The following is a 19,401-nucleotide window of genomic DNA, read 5'->3' on the forward strand; positions in this document are numbered from 1 at the left end:
TTACTTTGTCAGAGCCAAACCCAAACTCCAGGAAGCCAGTGAATCTTTATGACTTTTGTCAGGGACAAAGGGAAAGCTGAAAGCATGGATGCCTCTTTATCACTCTGTTCTGTTGTTCCCAGCCAGCGTCCTAACGTAACGTTGCACGCAAGCTGGGTTAATGCTGTATCTCCCAGAGCATTACAGTAGTGCCCAAATACCTTTCAAGCGAAATCATTGCAACGATGCAGGATGCTTGCACAGGAATGACAATATAAACCCACTTTCATGTAAAAATATCTCCGAGATCAGTTTAAGAGGTGTAGCCCCGCACTCTTCTGTTTGCATCAGTCTGGGATCGCGTATCTGGCGCTGACGACAGACATACTGCAAGACTCTTAATACAATCATTTATTGCATATCTTGGAGCTCAAGCTCTTGAATACGTGCAACTGCAGGAAACAAAACCCAACCCCCTCAGCTTTCATTTAGAAAGCAAGTTAAGTTTGCAGTCCTCGTGGCTGAGTTGAAAAGCCTGTGAACGCCTTAAACAGCTCTAACGGAACAAGACACAAAAGAGCTGCCAGGGGTCTTTGTTACGGCCCTTTTAAGCCAGTTTGGGGACGCTGGAGCATTTCGGTTAGATGCACCGTACCGAAACGCGCAGGTCACCTTGCCTAATGTAGGGATGGGCGGCTCCCTTCCTAACAAAAAACCGGTAGGGCTGGGCGGAGGACACCTCAAAACCTATCCTCGAGCATTAGGCCAAGCTGGGACTGCCTCAAAACCGCTACGGCTCCAACTCCTTCACCCTGCGATCACGGAAAGGCTTCTTCCCCTTTATGCTCCCGACTCCTGCAAGCCGGGCAGCTCGTAAAGGCTGGAGACGGGGGAGCCCATTCTCACCACGAGGCTCTGTGGGGGGAGTGATGGAAGAGGCGGGGAGGGGGTGCCTGTGGGAAGGCGGCGGCAGCACCCCTGGGGCCTGGGCAAGGAGGAGCGGCGCGGTGCCTGGGAGGGCGGCAGCCATAGGGGGGGTTGTTGCAGGCCCGGGCTGCAGTGACTCCTCCTAGAGGCGGTATGCGGAGCGGGAGGAAACCCCTTCCCACCCCCGCCTCAAGAGGAGCCGCCGCCATCGCCATTGAAACATACAATACGGGAGGAGAGCCGGCGGCTGAGGCGGAGCAAGGGTGCGGGCGGGCGGGCGGGGGGGGAGGGAGGGGGGGGCGTGTGGGGGAGCCAAAAAGGGAAGGGGGGGAGGAGAGGGAGAGGAAGAAAAGAGGGGGAGAAAAAGAAAAAAATAAAAAAAAAAAGAGGACGGGAAGAGAAGAAGGAGGCGGCGGCGGGCACCGGCAGGTGAGGGGAGCGGCGGCGCGGGGGCTCCGGGGCGGCGGCGAGGCCCGCTCCTCTCCCTTCCCTCTCCCCGCTCCCGGCCGCCCGACCCACCTCCTCCTCCTCCTGCCACCGCCTTTCTCCGCCGGGAGGGCCCAGCCATGGCCGGGGCAGCGGCCGGCCGCCCTGAGGGGAAGAGGGCGGGGGGTGGGGCGGCTGTGGCGAGTAACGGCGGCGGGCGACGGTTGGGGCGCGAGGCGGGGGAAGCGGCGGGGAGGCGGCGGGGGGGGGAGAACGGGAGGCGCGCGGCCCCTCGGGGAGCTGCGCGCGGGCCTCGCTCGCCGCTTTCCCTCCCTCCGGCCGTCCCTCCCTCCGGGACTTCCCGTTCCGGGGGAGCGCCCGGTGCCGACCGCCACCGGGGAAAGCCTCCGTGTCGGCGGCGGGGGGGAAGCGTTTGCGCGGGAAAGCCAACAGCCACTCCTTCCCCCCCCGCCACCGCGCCCTCAGGGCGCCTGCGCAGGCAGCGGACGCCTCTTTGTCCGTCGCTCAACGGCTCTTGGCCAATCAGCGCGCTCCCTCCTAGCCCGGGCTGCCGTTGGGGCCAATCAGCGGGCGGGGCGGGCGCGCTGAGAGGGGGTTGTGGGCGGGGCGGAGGTGTCCAGGCAACGGCGTGGCGGGCCGGGACGGCTGGCCCTGAGGTGGCTTCTGGGAGCCTGGTGGCGGCTGGAGCTCGGCGGGTCTTGGCAAGGTCGAAAGTAGGTTATGCTGGCCTGTGTCAGGAATAGTGTGGCCGTCAGAGCTAGGGAAGTGATCGTCCTGCTGTACTCGGCACTGGTGAGGCCGCACCTCGAGTGCTGTGTTCAGTTTTGAGCCCCTCACTGCAAGAAAGTCAAGTGGTATGCTGGAGCGTGTCCAGAGAAGGGCAACGGAGCTGGTGAGAGAGAACAAGTGTTATGAGGAGTGGCTGAAGGAACTGGGGTTGTTCAGCCTGGAGAAAAGGAGGCTGAAGGGAGACCTTATCACTTTCTACAACTATCCGAAAGGAGGTTGTAGCCAGGTGTGTGGGGGGGTGTGATCTCTTCTTCCAAGTAACAGGCAATAGGACAAGAGGAAACGGCCTCAAGTTGTACCAGGGGAGGTTTAGATTGGATATGAGGAAAAATTTCTTCACCAAAAGTGTTGCCAAGCATTGGAACAGGCTGCCCAGGGAAGTGGTGGAATCGCCATCCGTGGAGGTATTTAAAAGACCGGTAGACGTGGTGCTGAGGGACGTGGTTTAGTGGTGGATTTGGCAGTGTTTGGTTAACGATTGGACTGGATGATCTTAAAGGTCCCTTCTAGCCTAGACGATTCTGTGGTTCTAAGAAGACTCGGGTTGAGTCAATACTGAGGCCTACCCCGTCAGCTGTGCTGTGCCACACGGGTCAGCCTCTGCAGTTTGTGAGGGGAGGCTGCCTCTGCGAGGACCCCCAGGTTTTCCTGGCTTCAGTCTGCCCATGAAGCTTCTTTCAGTAGGAACACACTCTGTGTCTATAGTTTTGGAATAGTTTGAGTCTAGGAGATGTACTGGTTGCCCGCTGAATAGTACATTTGCGCATTGGTTGTGCCTTACTGATTTATTCAAGTAACAAGCTTCTGCTTGAGGTCTTCCAAGTTATTTTCACAAGGTGTGCGTTTGTATATAAGTGCATAGTCTAAGTTGACCCCTAGATATATTCTCTTTGAATTGCTTGTCGACTCCTAACTGTTCAAACAGACCTTAAGTTGGAGATGAGGAAGGTGCAGGACTGTTTATAGTCCTGCATGACCTTGGTTTCAGTCTTTGCCTGCTGAGTTCAAGTTTTCTCAATATTTGGAAGTCAAGACCCCTAGATGCCAAGCACACTGAACCATCTGCAAATGGTGTCCAATGCATCTTTGGTGAATATATTTGGTAGAAACGGTTCTGGCACAAAGCCTTGTAAAGACTCGGACATTAGTTCTGTGAGCCAGGCCACCAAAGTTGGCAACCAGCTATACCCAAGCAGTTTAGCCCGTGTGAGCTTTTGGTGTAGCACCCAGTGTGATGTCTACTTCTGAACCTCTAGTTGTCTGAGGGAGGGCACTTGGCATGCTGTGCTACATTTTAGTCTGCCACATGACATTGTACTCACCTGTAAAGACCAGAAGGATGAGCAGCAATGCCAGATGTTTTAATTTGACTAGAAATTTACCTAATCATTGCTCAAATATTTAGTGACAACTAGTTGCTAGTGTGTTTTTCTTATTTGGTATAGCTGTTATCTTAGCTTGCCTCTGTCCTTTGTATGATCTGGGATGTGAAGAGGAATGACCAGAATTTACTTTTCTCTACTGGTATTGCAACAGTTTTGGTGCTCCAATGTGCAGACTAAGCTTTCTTTTATTTTACTGTTTTCTGTGATTTTTTTTTCTTAGAGAAAAATTTAAATCTGATGCATCTTAGACATTTTGTAACAAATCGAACTTTCTGATGTGCATCTGTGCTTTCTTGCCAGATGTTAATCTCTGAAACTGCTTCCTGGCCAGCTTTTCAAGTTCAGGCTCATTTGGAGGTTGCAGTCTGTTTCGGTGCCTGCAGGTTATTCTTATTTTTCTAAAAATTATATGTGTCCTTACCACCTAAAGATGATGATGGGATTTTGTTCTTCTGAGTGTATATGCAGGAAGGACTGGAAAGTTGTTTTGAGGTTGCTTTGGTAAACCTTGATACCTCAGGGTTGTGGTGTGGGATGAAAATTGCACAACAGTGAGAGGAATGTCCTAGGGTGGTGTGTTGTTCCAGTGTCCTTGTACAGCAGTCATCACCCTCTGCAGATAACCATGGTGGAAGAAAACAGAGTGATAGTGTCTGTAGTGGAAGGACCCTTCTGAGAGAGGCGAGGAGGTAGAGCTCTTTTGCCTGCAGGCAGAAGGAAAATACTGCTCGTTGTTTTGTGCTCTGAAGAAGATTTAATTCACAGAGGAAGGCTCAATCTACCCTATTTTCATTATGTTGTAGAGAGCTATGGGAGATCTGGTAGCTACTAAAGCCCCCATAGCAACACAAGGATGTTGAAGTCATGGCAGAGTAGGAGTGTGCCGTGACGAATTAAGGGACTGGAAACATTAGTTGCTTTAAATTGCCCAAGCCTCATGATGTCGTGGTAGCCAGATATAGAAGCAGTTCCAGTAACTTAGCAAGGATGGACTTCACATAAATTACATGTCCGTGGTTTTTCATGGAGACTGTAGTTTATAAGGGCAAACACGGGGATGATGAGTCAGTTGGCAGTGAGGGAACTAATGTGAGTAGACCGAAGTGCTTTTCAACTGATAAGCCCTTGACGCTTAGCTGTATCGCTCAAAGAGAACAATTAGGAGAGCAGTGCTCAACTTGTAGCTCTTCAGTTCTTGGCAGCTTTGGAGCAGTTCAGGTGAGTGCATCATGTAACTGTGTCAGGACTGGGCCAATGTGCATCCTCCAAGGTAAACCAAATCCCTGCCTGTGGGAGGAATGAGCTGGCAGGGCATGAAGCCCTGGGGCCTCGTGCAGACCAGGTATAGCTCTTCTTTGCAAGAGAGCTTCAAAATCCCAAAGACTGACAGTCACCTGAGCCTGTGAACCATCCAAGGAGCCTGTCTACCCTCCAAGGTGCCCAGCGTAGATAGTTGCCAACCCAAACGTACCACATCTTTGTCCAGGTCCACAGGAGTTGTATGTGGAGGAGCAGATGTGACTATGCCACAGCTTGGCTTTCTACCAAAAATTGCCTCCCGTAGGATTCAAGATAAGAACATACTGTTGTATATGTCACTCCTCAGTAAACCCTGTTCCACTGTGTAAGTTGCAAAGAAGAGAGAGACAGTGTTAGCAGAGTTTTGAAACCTCTTTTGTATTTAGTCTCTCAGAAAATTCTGCAAGCATACCTGATCTGTTACCTGCATTTAGAAAAACATTTTGGGATGCCAAAGGTTGCCTTGGCAGCAGGGGGAAAAAATGGCTGAGATTTGCTGTGAGAGAGAAGGGAAAAATAAAGGGGTAGACAAGGACGGAAAGTTCAGTGAGGCAACAGAAGAATGAGCCAGAAGTGATTAATTAAACAGAAATTTATATAATTCAACAGCATGCCCCAGAGCATGGTGCTTAGTTATACAAATATGTTTTGATTTTCTTTCAGAGAGATCAAGTGCAACCACAGTATTTTCTGTGGATGTAATCTCCTGATACTTGCTTTTATTTTTCATTGATTTACACGCAGTTGGGATTTGGTATTGTAGGAGCAAATATATGAGAGGTTAGGTTAATATGATTTTGATACATGGTTGTTTGTAGTGTACTATTTCAGTATGGCTCTCTGTAGGGATTTCAGTGCAGGACTGAACTCTTGGATGATGAAACTGTCCTGCCAGTGTAGCAGGAATCAGATTGTAGCCTAGTGCATTCATTGATTAAGTTCCACCTTAAAATGAGTTATTGTTGCTAATATTACTCATAAGAGAAGGCTGTTCCAGAATTTTGCTCCTCTGCTGGCTAGAAACCTAATTCCCAGCCTACATTTATTCATTAATTTGAATGTCAGTTATCATGAACTGAAAAGGACACTTTATAAAGGTTGATCAGTAGCATAATATAAAATGGAAAGTTTATAAAGGGTTTGTCACAAATTGCGAATTTTGTTGAGCAAGAGGGCTGAAGGAAGGGACCTCAAGAGATCACCTCATCCAGCCTCCTGTCCCAAGGTAGATCCAACGCTGCCTGTGCCATTTCTGACAAATATCCTCTAATCATTTTAAAGTTGTCCTGCTGGGAAGATTCTGCCACCTCCCCATCTGACTGAGTCTAGTGCTCCACTCTCCTCCCTGCTACACAGCTTTCGTAGGAGTCCCACTCTTTTCCTTTCACTTTTATGAGGATCACTTGCTCTTTCCACCTTCAAAGCAGCCTTTTATGTCTCTAAAGACCATTATCATGCCTCCCCGCTTCTTTTTGCCTTCCTTTTTAGTTTTGTGCCAGACATCCGATCATTCTTATCACCCTTCTCTGGATTCTCGTTGCCCTGCATGCCTGAATCGTGGTATCTGCGGTTGGACATAGCTCCTCGGCTCAGCTGGCTGTCCTCTTGCTTATGCACCTTGATGCAAGGTTTGCCTTTTCACAGCAGCTCTTTTTTTTCCCTCACTGTAACCTGCTGGTCCCAGTCCCTGGAGCTGCTGCCTAGCGATTGTTCCCTGTCCTACACAACTGGTTACTCCTGCATCAATGCAATTAGTGGATAGCCTGGGAATTTTTTCCACTTGTGTCTGTCTGAAGTGGTCATTGCCTTTAATCCACACTTGCAAGCAGCAGTTTATGAGCTCTTACTGCTACTCATGATTCCAGGCTGACAGTTTGCAGGGAACTCCGAGTGGGATGATTGGCAGCATCAGTTTTGAGGTGTCTGTGTCTGATAGGTTTACTGGTTTAATCTTTCCCAACTTTTGTTATCATGCCCACATAATATATTGCACTCAGAAAGAAAAAAATTATCTGGCTGATAGACAAGGACATGCCAGGGTTTTATAGATCCCTGCAGACCCTATGGTGATTTTATTTCCTTGATATTGTAAGTGAAACCAGCATTCAAGTTAGGTGATTATAGAAAGCGGCCCTTGACTTTGGCTGTTACGGATGATCTGGTTTCTGTGAATGTCTGGCTTCGTATGGGACAGGTGACCCTCTTTGTATTGATTTGTAATAAGCAGGATAAGAACGAAATGCAGATTTCTGTGCCCTCCTCAGGTGGATGTTGATTGATCCCAAGGGCTTGCAGCGATGTCAAATAACTTCTTTTTTTTTTTTTTGAAGGCTATTGAAAATGTGGATCGTGATAAAATTTGACAGTATCACCTAAAGTCATTATAATATTTTTCAAATTATCTCTGTCCCGTTGTTTCCTTCTTTTGTTGAGATGAGTGAATACTGGGAATTAAGTAGCTGTGCTTTCATTGGCAGAAATACCATTTATGGTAGATATGCTCTTCGTTTACTTCAGAGGAGTGAATCTTGATCTATTTTGTTGTAACCAGGGTCATAATTAGGCCGCCAGGGCAGCTATCAAAATGGAATTAAAAACAATTTTTGTAAACAGAGTTCAAAGTTCTCCGTTATTTGACTGAGAGTCAGACCTAGGAGTGTAACTACAACCACATGCACACTTTGAAGTGGAGTGGCTGATTTTGGGGTTTGTTGTCCATTTACCTGCAGTCTCACTGTTGCCAGGACAAAAAGGAGACAATGAGATTTGTTTTCTTTGCTCCTATGTATAGACTAGATTGTCTCTTAAAGCAGGGAAAAAAACACATCTACAGGGAGCTTGATGGACAGAAGAAAATGGTAGCCAGTCCTTTTAAGATGAGGGATTAGAGACCTCTGCTTAGCTGCATGGAGGAAGGCTTCTGGGGCTCTCAGGAGCTGCTGTGAAGGTGATCCGGGGAGAATTATGAAAGCAGTGAAGCCTGTGAGCTGGCCCCCAGGGCTCAGTTCCTGAGGCCAGTGCAACGCAAGGGGGTTGGTGCTTGAAGCATATCTGCTTGCCTGCATCTCTTCAGCCATGCATGCACGTGGAATTCCCTGTTTAAAAGACCTGTGAAGAGGTGGTGTGTTTGTAGGTAGGTTTTATTTTCTCCTGTGTAAGCAGTACGACTTCCTCTACTTATAGGTGGCACCCATATCTGCTTTTCAGCTTGTTTAATGCTTGTCCATTATGCCAATTCTTCTGAGCTGTTTATAACTTGGTACGCTTAGCAATCAGCATGGAAATTTTCCTTGCTGCGGATGTCTGCCTTGGTGTGATTTGTTGTTTATTGGTTTTTGTTTTTTTTAAGATTAATGTAATGTACATTTGATTTTTTTAGTAATTTCTTTTTGATATTCTCCAAACCACTTTCTCTGTAATACTGCTACACTGACAGTGCAGCAGTCAAAAGAAAAGTTATAGCAAATGTTCCAGTTACCCAACTTTGAATGCCTCAGCTTTTATAGGTATCGAGAATGGGTTTGGATTTTTGTTTCTGGAAGAACAAGATAATGTATAAAGATGTTTCTCACATGCTGAACACCAATCCCATTTCTTTTCTCTTGCAGCTTTTGGATTGGAGCAAGGGGTTAAGAATCACCAGCAAATTGAAAAGCGCAAAGCTGCAAGATGTCGGGCCGAAGTGGGAAGAAGAAGATGTCCAAACTCTCACGCTCAAGCAGGGCGGGCGTTATTTTCCCTGTGGGGAGGATGATGCGCTACTTAAAGAAAGGAACATACAAGTACCGGATAGGTGTTGGAGCACCAGTTTACATGGCAGCTGTCATAGAGTACCTAGCAGGTAAACCAAGAACACACAGAAGGCAGGGATATCCATGGAATGGGATACGAACGTGTTCAGCACTTTTGGAAATCAGGCTCTGCAAGTGCAAGATTTGTTGAAATTTGCTAAGGAGATTAATTTGCTTCTTGAAGAGGCTGAGGATGGAAATTTTCTCCTTTAGAGGCACCATGCTTGGTCACTAGCTGGAAGGATTGTTTTTTTATTGCTTTGCAGAGTGAGAAGTCACATATAGGTAGTTTCTGTCCAAGAGAAAATTGATATAAATTAGGCTTTTGAAACACCTGGATGTGAATAACAGAAAAAAAAAAAAAAGGCAACTTGTACATCTCTTGTGCTTTTTAAGTCAACAGACTCTGCTTCGTGGGCTGCATTTCTCCTTGCAGAACAATGTCAAAGTGTTATGAAATATGGATATTGTTCATTTGTCTTTTAAAAATCATTTTTGTTTGCCTAAGTGTATGTAGAAATTGTTTCACCGTTTAAATCTTCCCACATACACCGAGTTTTCTTCTCCCTTCCTTTCTGAAGCTGACCTCAGAGGAAGGGGCAGATGTCACATGGTGATATGATATACTGCAATATACTGTGATGTCTTGCAATATTCCAGACTGTCCTACAATCATATCTACTCATTTTCTTGTTTAATTGTGGAAAATAGCGCCTTAGCAAATTGTTACAATGCCTAGTGGAGAGAGGATGTTGGTTCAGGTTACTTGGGTGTTACTGATCAAGACTGAGGTGCATTAGAGAATCTCTGAGGAGTCACAAGCCTGGATGGAATTAGTTCAGTGGGTTGTGTGTCAGGAGTACAGTTTATTGCCGAAGTGGCATGGAAGAAGCTTGCATGGAGCCTGGTTGTCCATATAACAGCATGCCAGTCTTTATGTAAGCATTGCTGTCTTTTTTACATATGGAAGCCTGTTCTCGTTACCAGACAATAAAAGCACTATTGAAAGGTGTGGAGAAAATCTGAAATAGTGATAATTTCACTATTAAAATTAAATTTCTGATGATGCCTAATAGCATGTTACAGAGACTTCCACATTTGTGCTGATTAATTGAAGGATGTGAATTGATTATTTCTTTTATTTTTTTTCTGAGGCTACTTCTGGAGTTGGAGTGAAAAAGTATTGCTTATGTGGAAGAAATGTAAACAAAATTTTTAAGGTTGCGTTTATGTTCACTCCTATCTCCTTCAAGAGGTAAGTCCAGAAAAGGAGCTGGTTTTAAAATAAAACAAAACACCACTGAAAAGCAGAAACAAAATCCAAGATGGTAAGCATCTGTCCCATTTGTTTGATTTTATTTTATTTTTTTACTGTGGAAGAACAAACATGTTTATATTAAGGTCATTTAATCATAGAGAGAGATCAGTTCTCTAAGGGATTTTGGAGAAGATTTTTTTACTTCGTACGTGTACTCGTATTTCCATAATCCAGTTTCATACATTAAAAATGAAGTCTTGTAACTGTAGAAATCTCTCTCTCAGTGGAGCTGGTGCAGTTATGCTGTACCGGGGAATTCCATGACTGGCAGAGTTTGTTTAGCTGTCTACAGCACGGAGCGCTTCTCAGCAGGGATGCTTCAGAGCCTGTAGGGAGTTAGGGGGAAAGGTGGAGGCACAGGATTCATAGCTTTCATAGCTCTCCTGCTCCACCACAGTGATTTTCAGGCTTGTTTTTGTTGGCGCGTCCCTGTATGTTTTCTAGCGGAGGTTCAGGCCTCTTCAGGAATGTCATAAATATGAATTTCTCTATAGCAAGGTGTGTTTGCATTACTTTATCATCTGTTGTGAATCGCTTAGAAGTCATCCACAAACTTCTGGATGTCTGGGTATTGCAAGATGAAAACCATATTACATGAGTTTTGGAAACTGCACTGACTTTTATAACTGAATAACATGGTTCATAGTGACTCTGCTGACCTTCAGCCTGGGGAGGAATACTTTTCTTTCTTTTACCACTCCACAGGGATCCATAGCGTTCAAAGGAGTTTCTAGGATAAACATTTGGAGACTCTTGTTCTGAGCTGTGGCAATTGTTACAAGGTGTAGTAATAAATTGTCAACAGCACACCTAGTATATGCAGCACTTCAGTAGCGCAGACTGAGTTATGGTCATCTTTTTATAACATACAGTGCAGCACTGTTTACCTATTATCTGAACTAGAACAGTATATATCTTGGCTCTATTTCTGGCTAGTAAGTGGGGTTTAATTGAAATCATTTACATGGTAAGAGCAGATTATGTGTGGGCCTACGCTTTGTTTTAGAAAAATAGAATGTGTAGTCAATCAGGCGAGAAAATTGCTTGATGTGGGCTGGAGGCCCACATAAATTGTAAGGGAATGCTATTTTAAGCTGCTTGGTTCAGCAGAGAAGGAACCCCCTCTCACCCTAACCCTGTATATATTGTAATGGAATGGAGTAACGTTTCTGAGCAAACACCTATTGCTTTTATTGTCAATGCTTGTGGATGGTGGTCTTTCCAAGAGAAAGTTTATGCACTCCATGCAGAGTTTTGTTTGAAAAGATTAGAAAGGTGGATAGTTCAATTAAAAAACAGTGTTGTAACATCTAACCCTGCTGATCTAGTTATTCCAATATGTATGTGTGAATATAGTCTTTGGTTTGGGGGCGCCATTAGAAACACAATGTGGTTTTCCAAAGCTGTTGTCAAATGGGGTGTTATATATCAAACTGGCAATATGTCTTAATATTATCTCATACTTCCTATTACAAATTCCAGTTTTCTTTCATGGACTTGCAACTATGAAATGGTAGCTATTCAGGCTGAAAGCCTGCATACGGGGAACTGCTTCAGGCTAAATCTGGGAGGGTGAGCGTAAGGGAGTCTGGTTCTTAAACTGTTTCAGAGAAGCAAGTTGAACTGTGTTTTTTGTTAAGTTAAAACATTTGTGAGAACTCTAAACACCTGGGTGCTTCTCTGTGTTTGAGCAGAGAATTGTTGCTTTACTAAAGGGGAAGGGTGGTCTCTGCCATCTCAGAGAAATCTGCTCTGTTTGGCCAAGCTGTAACTTTGAAAAACAACAGGTTACTCATGCTCAGCAGAGACTCCTTTGATTTCAACAGATAAATCCCCGAAGACTTGGTCCTCACTGAGCATGCTTCAGCCTCTCTTAGCTCTCAGTGCTGCCCAGACTGTGTCGTCCCCCAAGAGCAGCAGAGCATGCCTCAACCTCTCAGCTCTGAAGCATGACAGGATTGTGCATGGGCCACTCCACACGGTGGCTGAGCATGCTTTAGCCCATGGCTGCAGGTGCTCAGACTTTCCATCTCACTGCTGTCCCCAGCTGCTCCCGATCACAGCACTGAGAGCAGGGAGGTGGCTGTTCTGTGGTCTCAGCAGTACCAGGCACTGCAGAGAGGAAGCTGTCCGATGTGAAGGCAGAACCAACAGAAGTCACACAGAGGTGTGTGGCAATAGGTCTGGCACTGAAGGCGGGGAGTACATGAAGGAGTTGAAGGAGAGGCTAATCATGCTTACTGTCCGTGAGGTGGGAAGGGCAGGCTGGAATTAACCATATAAGCAGATTAGCAGACTGGGAACAGTTCCACATTGGTCAGAGACTGGGAACAGATCATAACGTTTTGGGGAGACGATGGTTATGGGAGAAGAATATTGATGTTGGGGACAGAGCTAGGGATGGATCTGGTTAGTGGGGAGAGCTGAATTGATGACCAGTGGGCAAATAAATGGCAAGGGGTGCCCAAAAATCCTGCCAGGGAGCTGGAGAGTAATTTGGAAAAATAGGGCATAGGCCTAGGACTGGATGGAGGGGGTGCTGATAATGAGGAACTTAGAAAGGAATATTAAATCTGAGTACTACCACAACTGAGAATAGTAGACAGGAGAAAAAGAGACTGTTCAGGAAAGGCAATGGAGATAGAAGTCTCAGGTGTGGATTGCTGAGGAAAGGAGCTATGTCTGAAGGTAAGTCCTGGCTGGAATAAGGGCAAGGTGGATGAGGCTGAAGGGGTCAAACAGGACCAGAGCTGTCTGATTGCATTCATGCAGGGCCTGGCATGGACCAGTGATTCTCCTGTGAGCCGTGCAATGGCCTATATTTGTGTTGCCCTGAAACACCAAGCCTCTCAACTCGCATCATCCAGATGTTGCATATATATCTTGAGCATCCTTATTCCCAGTTGCCATGTGGTTCAGGCTGCGTTTTGGCTTTGGTATGTGTTCTGTGTTGTGAGATACTAGATCCCCGTTTTTTCCCTTTGTATGTAAGACTGATTGTGGCTGCACCCCACAGCCATTATCAACACCAGATCTGCACTGTGACTTATCAACCCCATTGTTAAAATGCCAGCAATCATCGCAGTGTATCTCAAGAAGGAGGTACTTTTACCTTGACTGATTAGCTAATGTGAAGAAGATCTCATCAGTATTTTAAGCCTTTTTTTTTTTTAATAATCTATCTATGCTGGTTTATATTTTAGGCTTGAAAATCATATTGCAAAACTGCAGCTTAATTCCTATCCAGAAGGTTATGTTTGTTGGAACAATGTTGGCCTCCACTGGCTTCAGGGTTAAAACTCCGCGAAAAATTGGCCTCAGTCCCATTGGATTTATGGACTTTGCAACAGATGCATGCCAGACTATGCTCTGAGTGTGCATGGGGCTGACTACAGTCGTCATCATCATCTAAATCAAACACGGACTGCATGTGTCCCATAATGCACTTTCCTGAAATGTAGGCCAAGAATACAGACGCCTCTCGATTAGGAAGCAGAAGACATGCAAATGGTGTGCTGGTCAGAGGAACTCATGGAAGATGTCAATGGAAAGCCATCTTCTCTAAGGTAGGGCAGAACACAACGCCAGCAATACCTCCTCCTTCAAAGGACATCAACGGTCATACTCCTCTGGCTGTTGTACTCATCTGCCATCAAGAGACAAATCGAGCAGATACTATTCTGCTTGCAAATGGAGGGCCAAGGACTCCATCATCTGATACATCTTTTCAGAGCAAAGGTATTATTTGTAGATTTGTACACAGTAGTGTAACAGGATCTGTCACAATTTATCCTAAAGGGGAAGTGGAAAACAAGATAACCTGTCTGAAGTCTTTCCAGTTCTGCTATCAGTAGTTTTCTCATATCTTTCTTGTCAGTACAGCTGAGCACTTCACAAAAGGAGTCTGAGCCCAGCTGAACAAATACCTTTGGCCTGCTTAGGATGCTTTTAATTCCCAGCCACTCCAAATCTATTGATCCATCAGCTGAAGAAAACTCTTTTTTCCTGCATGTCACAGGATGAGATGTAATCCCGTTCAGGCCATAGGTTGGCTACTGGTCGTGTTGGAAGACAGTTGTGTTCTTCCCTGGTCCCAAGTGCTTATCAAACAAGAGAAAAGGCTCCTTTAAAAATACTAGGTGTTGTGTGAAGTCAGGGGACAGTTCTGGGCATTACACTGTTGACCAGGATTTGATGTCTATCTGAGGCCAAGGTGAACTGTGGAGTACATAAATGAGCTAGTTTGCTTGTAGCCATCTGTGCTGAAGATGTCTGAATTTGAAGTTATGCTTCCAGTGTGAAGGCATTTTTGTGTATTTTGAATCTTGAGGGAAGCAAGATTATTTCAGATTTCACTTTAATTCTTAATGCCTGCTGCTGAAAGCACGTAAAGTAAAACCAATTTAATGGCTACCAAGATGCCCGATTTCAAAAGAGCTTGTTATAGTATAGGACTTTATTGTAGGACCTATATTCTCAGACTAGTCGTCTTAGAGTTTAGCTAACCTCAGCTATCAAGATGTTTCTACTTGAAATGTAAAGCAGTTGCTTTAGGGATCTGTTATTAACAGCAGAGGATGTGATAACTGAAGCCTCCAGATTTGATGTTGCATTTTGCAAGTGCCGTTTCATATTCTTGAGACTATGAATACCTGCCTCCAGCATTAGAAAAATATGCATATAAAGAATCATTAGAAGGAGGTGAGGCAATTATTTACCTAGCAAATAATTGGCGTCCTTTGTTAAGTGATATGCGTATTCCACAGTCTGACATACATCATCTCTGCCTTGGATTCCCTTCTTCCTGGTGTCCTGTGGTAGATGGCTGGCATTTGAGTGTTCTGCGTTTTTTGCTCTTGACATTAGGCAATGGACATTTGAGTGCGCCATCAGGATGCTGCTGGCCAAAGGACCCAGAACCTGGGGGAGTGGGGTGAGCACACAGGTAGCAGGATGTGCCTGTTGTTGGCACATCTGAAAGAACTTCGGTTACCACGCAGGTAAGTATGTGATGGCTTCCCCCCCGATGCAATTTTCCTCTGCTATCAGCACACATTTGCAAAACCCACTGAAGAAGTCTGGGTCTCTTTTCTTGCTCTATGCTGGTCTGCACAATGGATGGCAATCTGTTCCTGTTGTCTGCTGCTGCACTAGCTCTGCTGACAGAGGTCTGGGAATTGAGTCTGAAACTTACAGCCCTGCAGCCCCCACAGGGGTGAACATAGCTGGATCTCTTTTCAGTCTCCTTTAAAGTCCAAGGCAAACACTCCAAAGTTAGGACATGCCAGAGCCGAGGTTGCTGGCCTAACTTGTAAAGTAGGCCCAGAGTGTATTTGTGGTGTGATACTATTTCTGATTGTCCAATCACATAGTGCTTTTTCTTTGTAGCAGTGGCCTAGTTATCGCAACCACAGTTCTAATAATGTTTTCTAAAATGTAAGTGCTTGTCTTTGCAACATTGATAATGTTTCTTGAAAGTGGTGCATGCATAATTGTGAAAATTTTCAGCAGACACTGGCCGTTTCTTAAAAAATTCACTGTGAACATGCATGTTATTCTAAACAATGGCTTTTACATCTCCAACATTCAGTTAGGTGTGTGTGCTGTATAGTACTGAAAACTGGGTGACAAGTATGCACTTTTGTTATTCTAAACAAGTGAAATTAAAAGCTTTTATTTTTCCCATGAACTAAACCTCTTGTTGAAATCCTTTGGATTTTAGCCATAGAGCATTATGTAGATTTCCACTAGATTTTTCTTTCTATAATAGTTACAGTTCTTTATTTAGTTGATAAAAAGGAGTAAGATAGTAAGAAAAGGACACCGGTGGGCTGTAACTTTCTTACCCCTATTACTGACAGATGTAAAGACAAAACCAAAAACCAAAAGGCAGGGACAGTGGATACTTTAAAGTGAAACAAGGTGTGAGTATGATTTTTATGATTCTTTGGAGCAAAACATTCCCTTCTCCTTCCTTCTCAGTGTTTTAGTAGAGCTCTTAACATGAGAAATAACTTCTCAGTAGGAGCCAAACTGTGTAAGTTAATGATTTATTCGGATTGCTACAGTTTATTTAAGAAAGACGTGTCTGTGTTTCCTCTCTAGCAATTGGAAAAAGCTCAGTGACTTTAGTCACAGTATAAATGTTATTGCAAATTTAGAGAAACTACTTTTGAAGTGACCGCCTGTTCCCAGAGATGTACAAAGAACCTTCTACCAATAGTTCATGCATTGAAGCTCTTACGTTGTCTCTGCTTGCCTCTATGTCAAACCTTTCATGTCTTGTTCTGAAATGAAGCTTCTCACAGATTTTCCACGCCCTTTCATTGCAGCATCGCCTGGCTAGTTTGTTGACTTTCAAAGTGTTTCTTTAAATGCACCTCAGTCTTCATCTCACCTGGTCCTGAGAATCCTTGCTGTTTTGTCAGAGCTGCCTGTACTAGGTTTGGGGTTTCATTGCATGCTTTACTGTTTTATTGTTACAGGGTTACTGCTAAATTTTGGACTACTGATGTACATTTTTGTAGGCGTTTCTTGTTTTTTTGAAAGAGAATTCTGACTTGGGACTTGTAAAAGAAGTCATGTGAACCAAGCTTATTTTCTGCTAGCTATCCTTTAGGGAATTAGGAAGGACAAATGGCTTTAAATAAATTTACAAATACATTGAGTGTGGTTTGGTTACTGCTTTTCTGTAGCAAAGACCATTTAAATTGGGAAACACTCCTGAAAAGGTAAATGGATATTGAGAAGGAATGTAAAATGTGTATGTATGGTGTACAAGAGTTGCATTTTTATTACTCATTTTTATCTCAATGTGTTTACAGCTGAAATTCTAGAATTAGCAGGAAATGCAGCACGAGACAACAAGAAAGGAAGAATTGCCCCCAGACACATCCTCCTGGCAGTTGCAAATGATGAGGAACTGAATCAGGTACCCATTTACATTTCAGTGCAAGAGTTACGTGCTGTGGCATAAAGAAGCTGCTACCATGGAAGGTTAGAAACCGTTCAGTTTGACACATGAATGAGAACACAATTATTAGAGCAGAAGACAAGAAGATTGTGCCCACTTGAATAAAAGCAAACAAAAAAGGAGGTGGAGATATCTCATTTTAAATCCTCTGGATATAAATTTTTACTTCTTCCGTAGCCTGTGAGTCCTGTTGAAGTGGGTAAACTTGATGCTTAATTTTTTCCTCAGGGACATCCAGTAGTTAAAATGTGCCATATGGAAGACCTTTCCCCAAAAGCTGTAGAAATGTGTGTTTTCTGTTATACTGGCTGTGAAGCCCATCTTGGGTAGGGATCTAGCTCACTCTCTGCTATTGCTGTCTCCAGGAGTGCCTCTCCCTCCATATGCCCAGGTCCCATTAGCACCCGGAATGTGATTTGCAGTGCTCTGACTTTGAGGATCACTTGTGGGATCACTTCTGCTAGATTTGTTGAGTGAGAAGAGAGCTCATGGCACGGGCTATGAATTGCAACATTCAGGGGTTCCAGAAAGGTTTGGTCAGCATCAGAGGATCTTTTCTTGGTTGGTCCCATGTGAAGATGTATGACATCATTCACACTTCGAAAGATTCCTACACTTAATTTGACTGCTTTAAATAATGAAAATGTGTGCCCATGAAGTCACCTAGCTCTGTTTCCGGTCAAGGGGACTGGAAAGTCAAAAGAGGCCAGGAGAGAGGGAAAAGCATGCTAGCTAACACTCCCAGCCCATTCCCTGCTCCATGGCACTGATCACTGGCCTGTAAACTAGGGATTAGATGCAGCGTTGTCTCTTATGAGTTAGCCAGATTTGTCCTCCGCATAATATCACAGCCCATTCCTGTTGTTCACCTCTGCAAAGCAGGTTCTCAGGGCTCATACTTGTTTTCATTGAATTTGTTTCCCTGCTAAAGGGATCTGCAACCAGTCCTTCTTTGACCAGGGCTGTGGTGCAGTCATTTTTTTAAGTTGCCTGCAGGTGCTTAATATCCTCTCTTACCCTCATTCACTGCTGCTGAATCACCAAGGAGAGGCACGCAGAGAGACCAGCACTGGAAGAGAGAAAAATAATTGACCGGTACACTAATAGAGTTCTCCGGGATGTGCTGGCTGACCTCACTGTGACCTGCCAGGTTTCTTTTCATTGTGGGTTTTCCTCCCTAATAGTTTTTAGTTTTGTTTTGTTTTATGATAAAGGGACACGGTGCAATGCTTTAGGAAGTGTGGACTCTACTTGTGAATGTGTAATGTAGTCAGCAAAAATAGCTTCAGTACAGACTAAGCGAATCTGTAATGTGTTCCTTTACACTGCTTCTCCTTGCAGTTGCTGAAAGGTGTGACTATTGCAAGTGGAGGTGTCCTGCCCAGAATTCAGCCAGAGCTTCTAGCCAAGAAACGTGGTGCCAAAGGCAAATCTGAGACCATCCTTTCACCTACTCCTGAGAAGAAGGGAAGGAAATCCATGGTGAACAAAAAGAGTGGGAAGAAGGCAAAGTCTACCAAGGCCCGGACACCCAAAAAGGTAAGCATGAGGCAGATACGGGATTCCAGAGGTGTGGGAGAGGGAGTGGATCGAAATCAACTAAGATTATTAGGAGGAATATATTAGCACTTTGTGCATTGTTTGTTTGTAACAACTGGAAATGGGAGGTAGGAGTTGATAATAGACACACTAGGACTTTTTTTCTCTAAACTTTAGAAATAAAGGCAGACACTTTTTTTTTTTAAATGAATTTTTATAAAAAAAACTTACAAAGCTTTGAGGGAAACTTTACAGATTTCCATGTCACCCTTTGCAATACTTTCTTGATAACTATATAGAATCTCTTTATCTCCATTACTGTATAGAATCTCTTTATCTCCACACTAACTGTGTGGCAGTGAACTCTAGCCTTTAAAATAAAAGAAGCTGTATTTTAAAACATTTTCTACTTGAGAGATGTCATGCCTTCAGCCTTGCACAGTTACCAGGTTGCTGTTAAAGATTTTTAACTGTCCAGAGAACTTGTCCTGACATGGTACATAAGTGTAATTTTGACAAGCTCTTTGTTTCATGTGTTCTTAGGTGTGCTGCTGTTAGTGTTTTTTAAAAGAATTGCAAGACGAATAAATGAATAGAAACGTGACCAATGCACCTTTCCTTACGGTTGCCCATCCTCTGTAACCATCCAAAATGGTTTAATTTGGTAGAGCAGTGACCCAGATCAGTGTTCTTGGTTTGTCATTCCAGAGCATGCATCTTAAAACGCTGCTAAATTTTTGATTAGGTCAGATTAAAGGATATTAAGCTTGGACCTAAGCTTTTAAAACTTTTGTTAAGCACACCTTTCTGGAGGCCTCGAAGCTTTAATACATTTCCACAGCTGAGAATATGCAGAAACAACTTTTAAAAAGAAAACAGAGTTGCTTAATAGAATGCTTAAGAGGATGCCTCTGTGTATTGATCTCAGCTACCACCTTACTTTGAATTGTGCAC

General features: G+C 44.4%; 1 protein-coding gene across 4 annotated transcripts in view; it reads left to right on the top strand.

Moving 5' to 3' along the window:
- Positions 1-531: 531 nt before the first annotated feature.
- LOC134516889 (core histone macro-H2A.2) overlaps positions 532-19,401 on the top strand; it is a 28,245-nt gene continuing 9,375 nt past the window's right edge. Inside the window, exons 1-4 of one of the 4 annotated variants that reach the window (XM_063337649.1) lie at positions 532-1,169; positions 8,435-8,667; positions 16,760-16,866; positions 18,250-18,447. In XM_063337649.1, the coding sequence (XP_063193719.1) occupies positions 8,496-8,667; positions 16,760-16,866; positions 18,250-18,447 (477 nt within the window). In that variant the 5' untranslated portion in view covers positions 532-1,169; positions 8,435-8,495. Of the gene's footprint in view, positions 1,170-1,193; positions 1,336-1,978; positions 2,067-6,172; positions 7,960-8,434; positions 8,668-16,759; positions 16,867-18,249; positions 18,448-19,401 lie in introns of those variants that run through there. The other 3 variants (XM_063337647.1, XM_063337651.1, XM_063337650.1) reach the window with 3 other exon arrangements.

Source organism: Chroicocephalus ridibundus, chromosome 6 (assembly GCF_963924245.1).
Source record: "Chroicocephalus ridibundus chromosome 6, bChrRid1.1, whole genome shotgun sequence".
Lineage (NCBI taxonomy): Eukaryota > Metazoa > Chordata > Aves > Charadriiformes > Laridae > Chroicocephalus > Chroicocephalus ridibundus.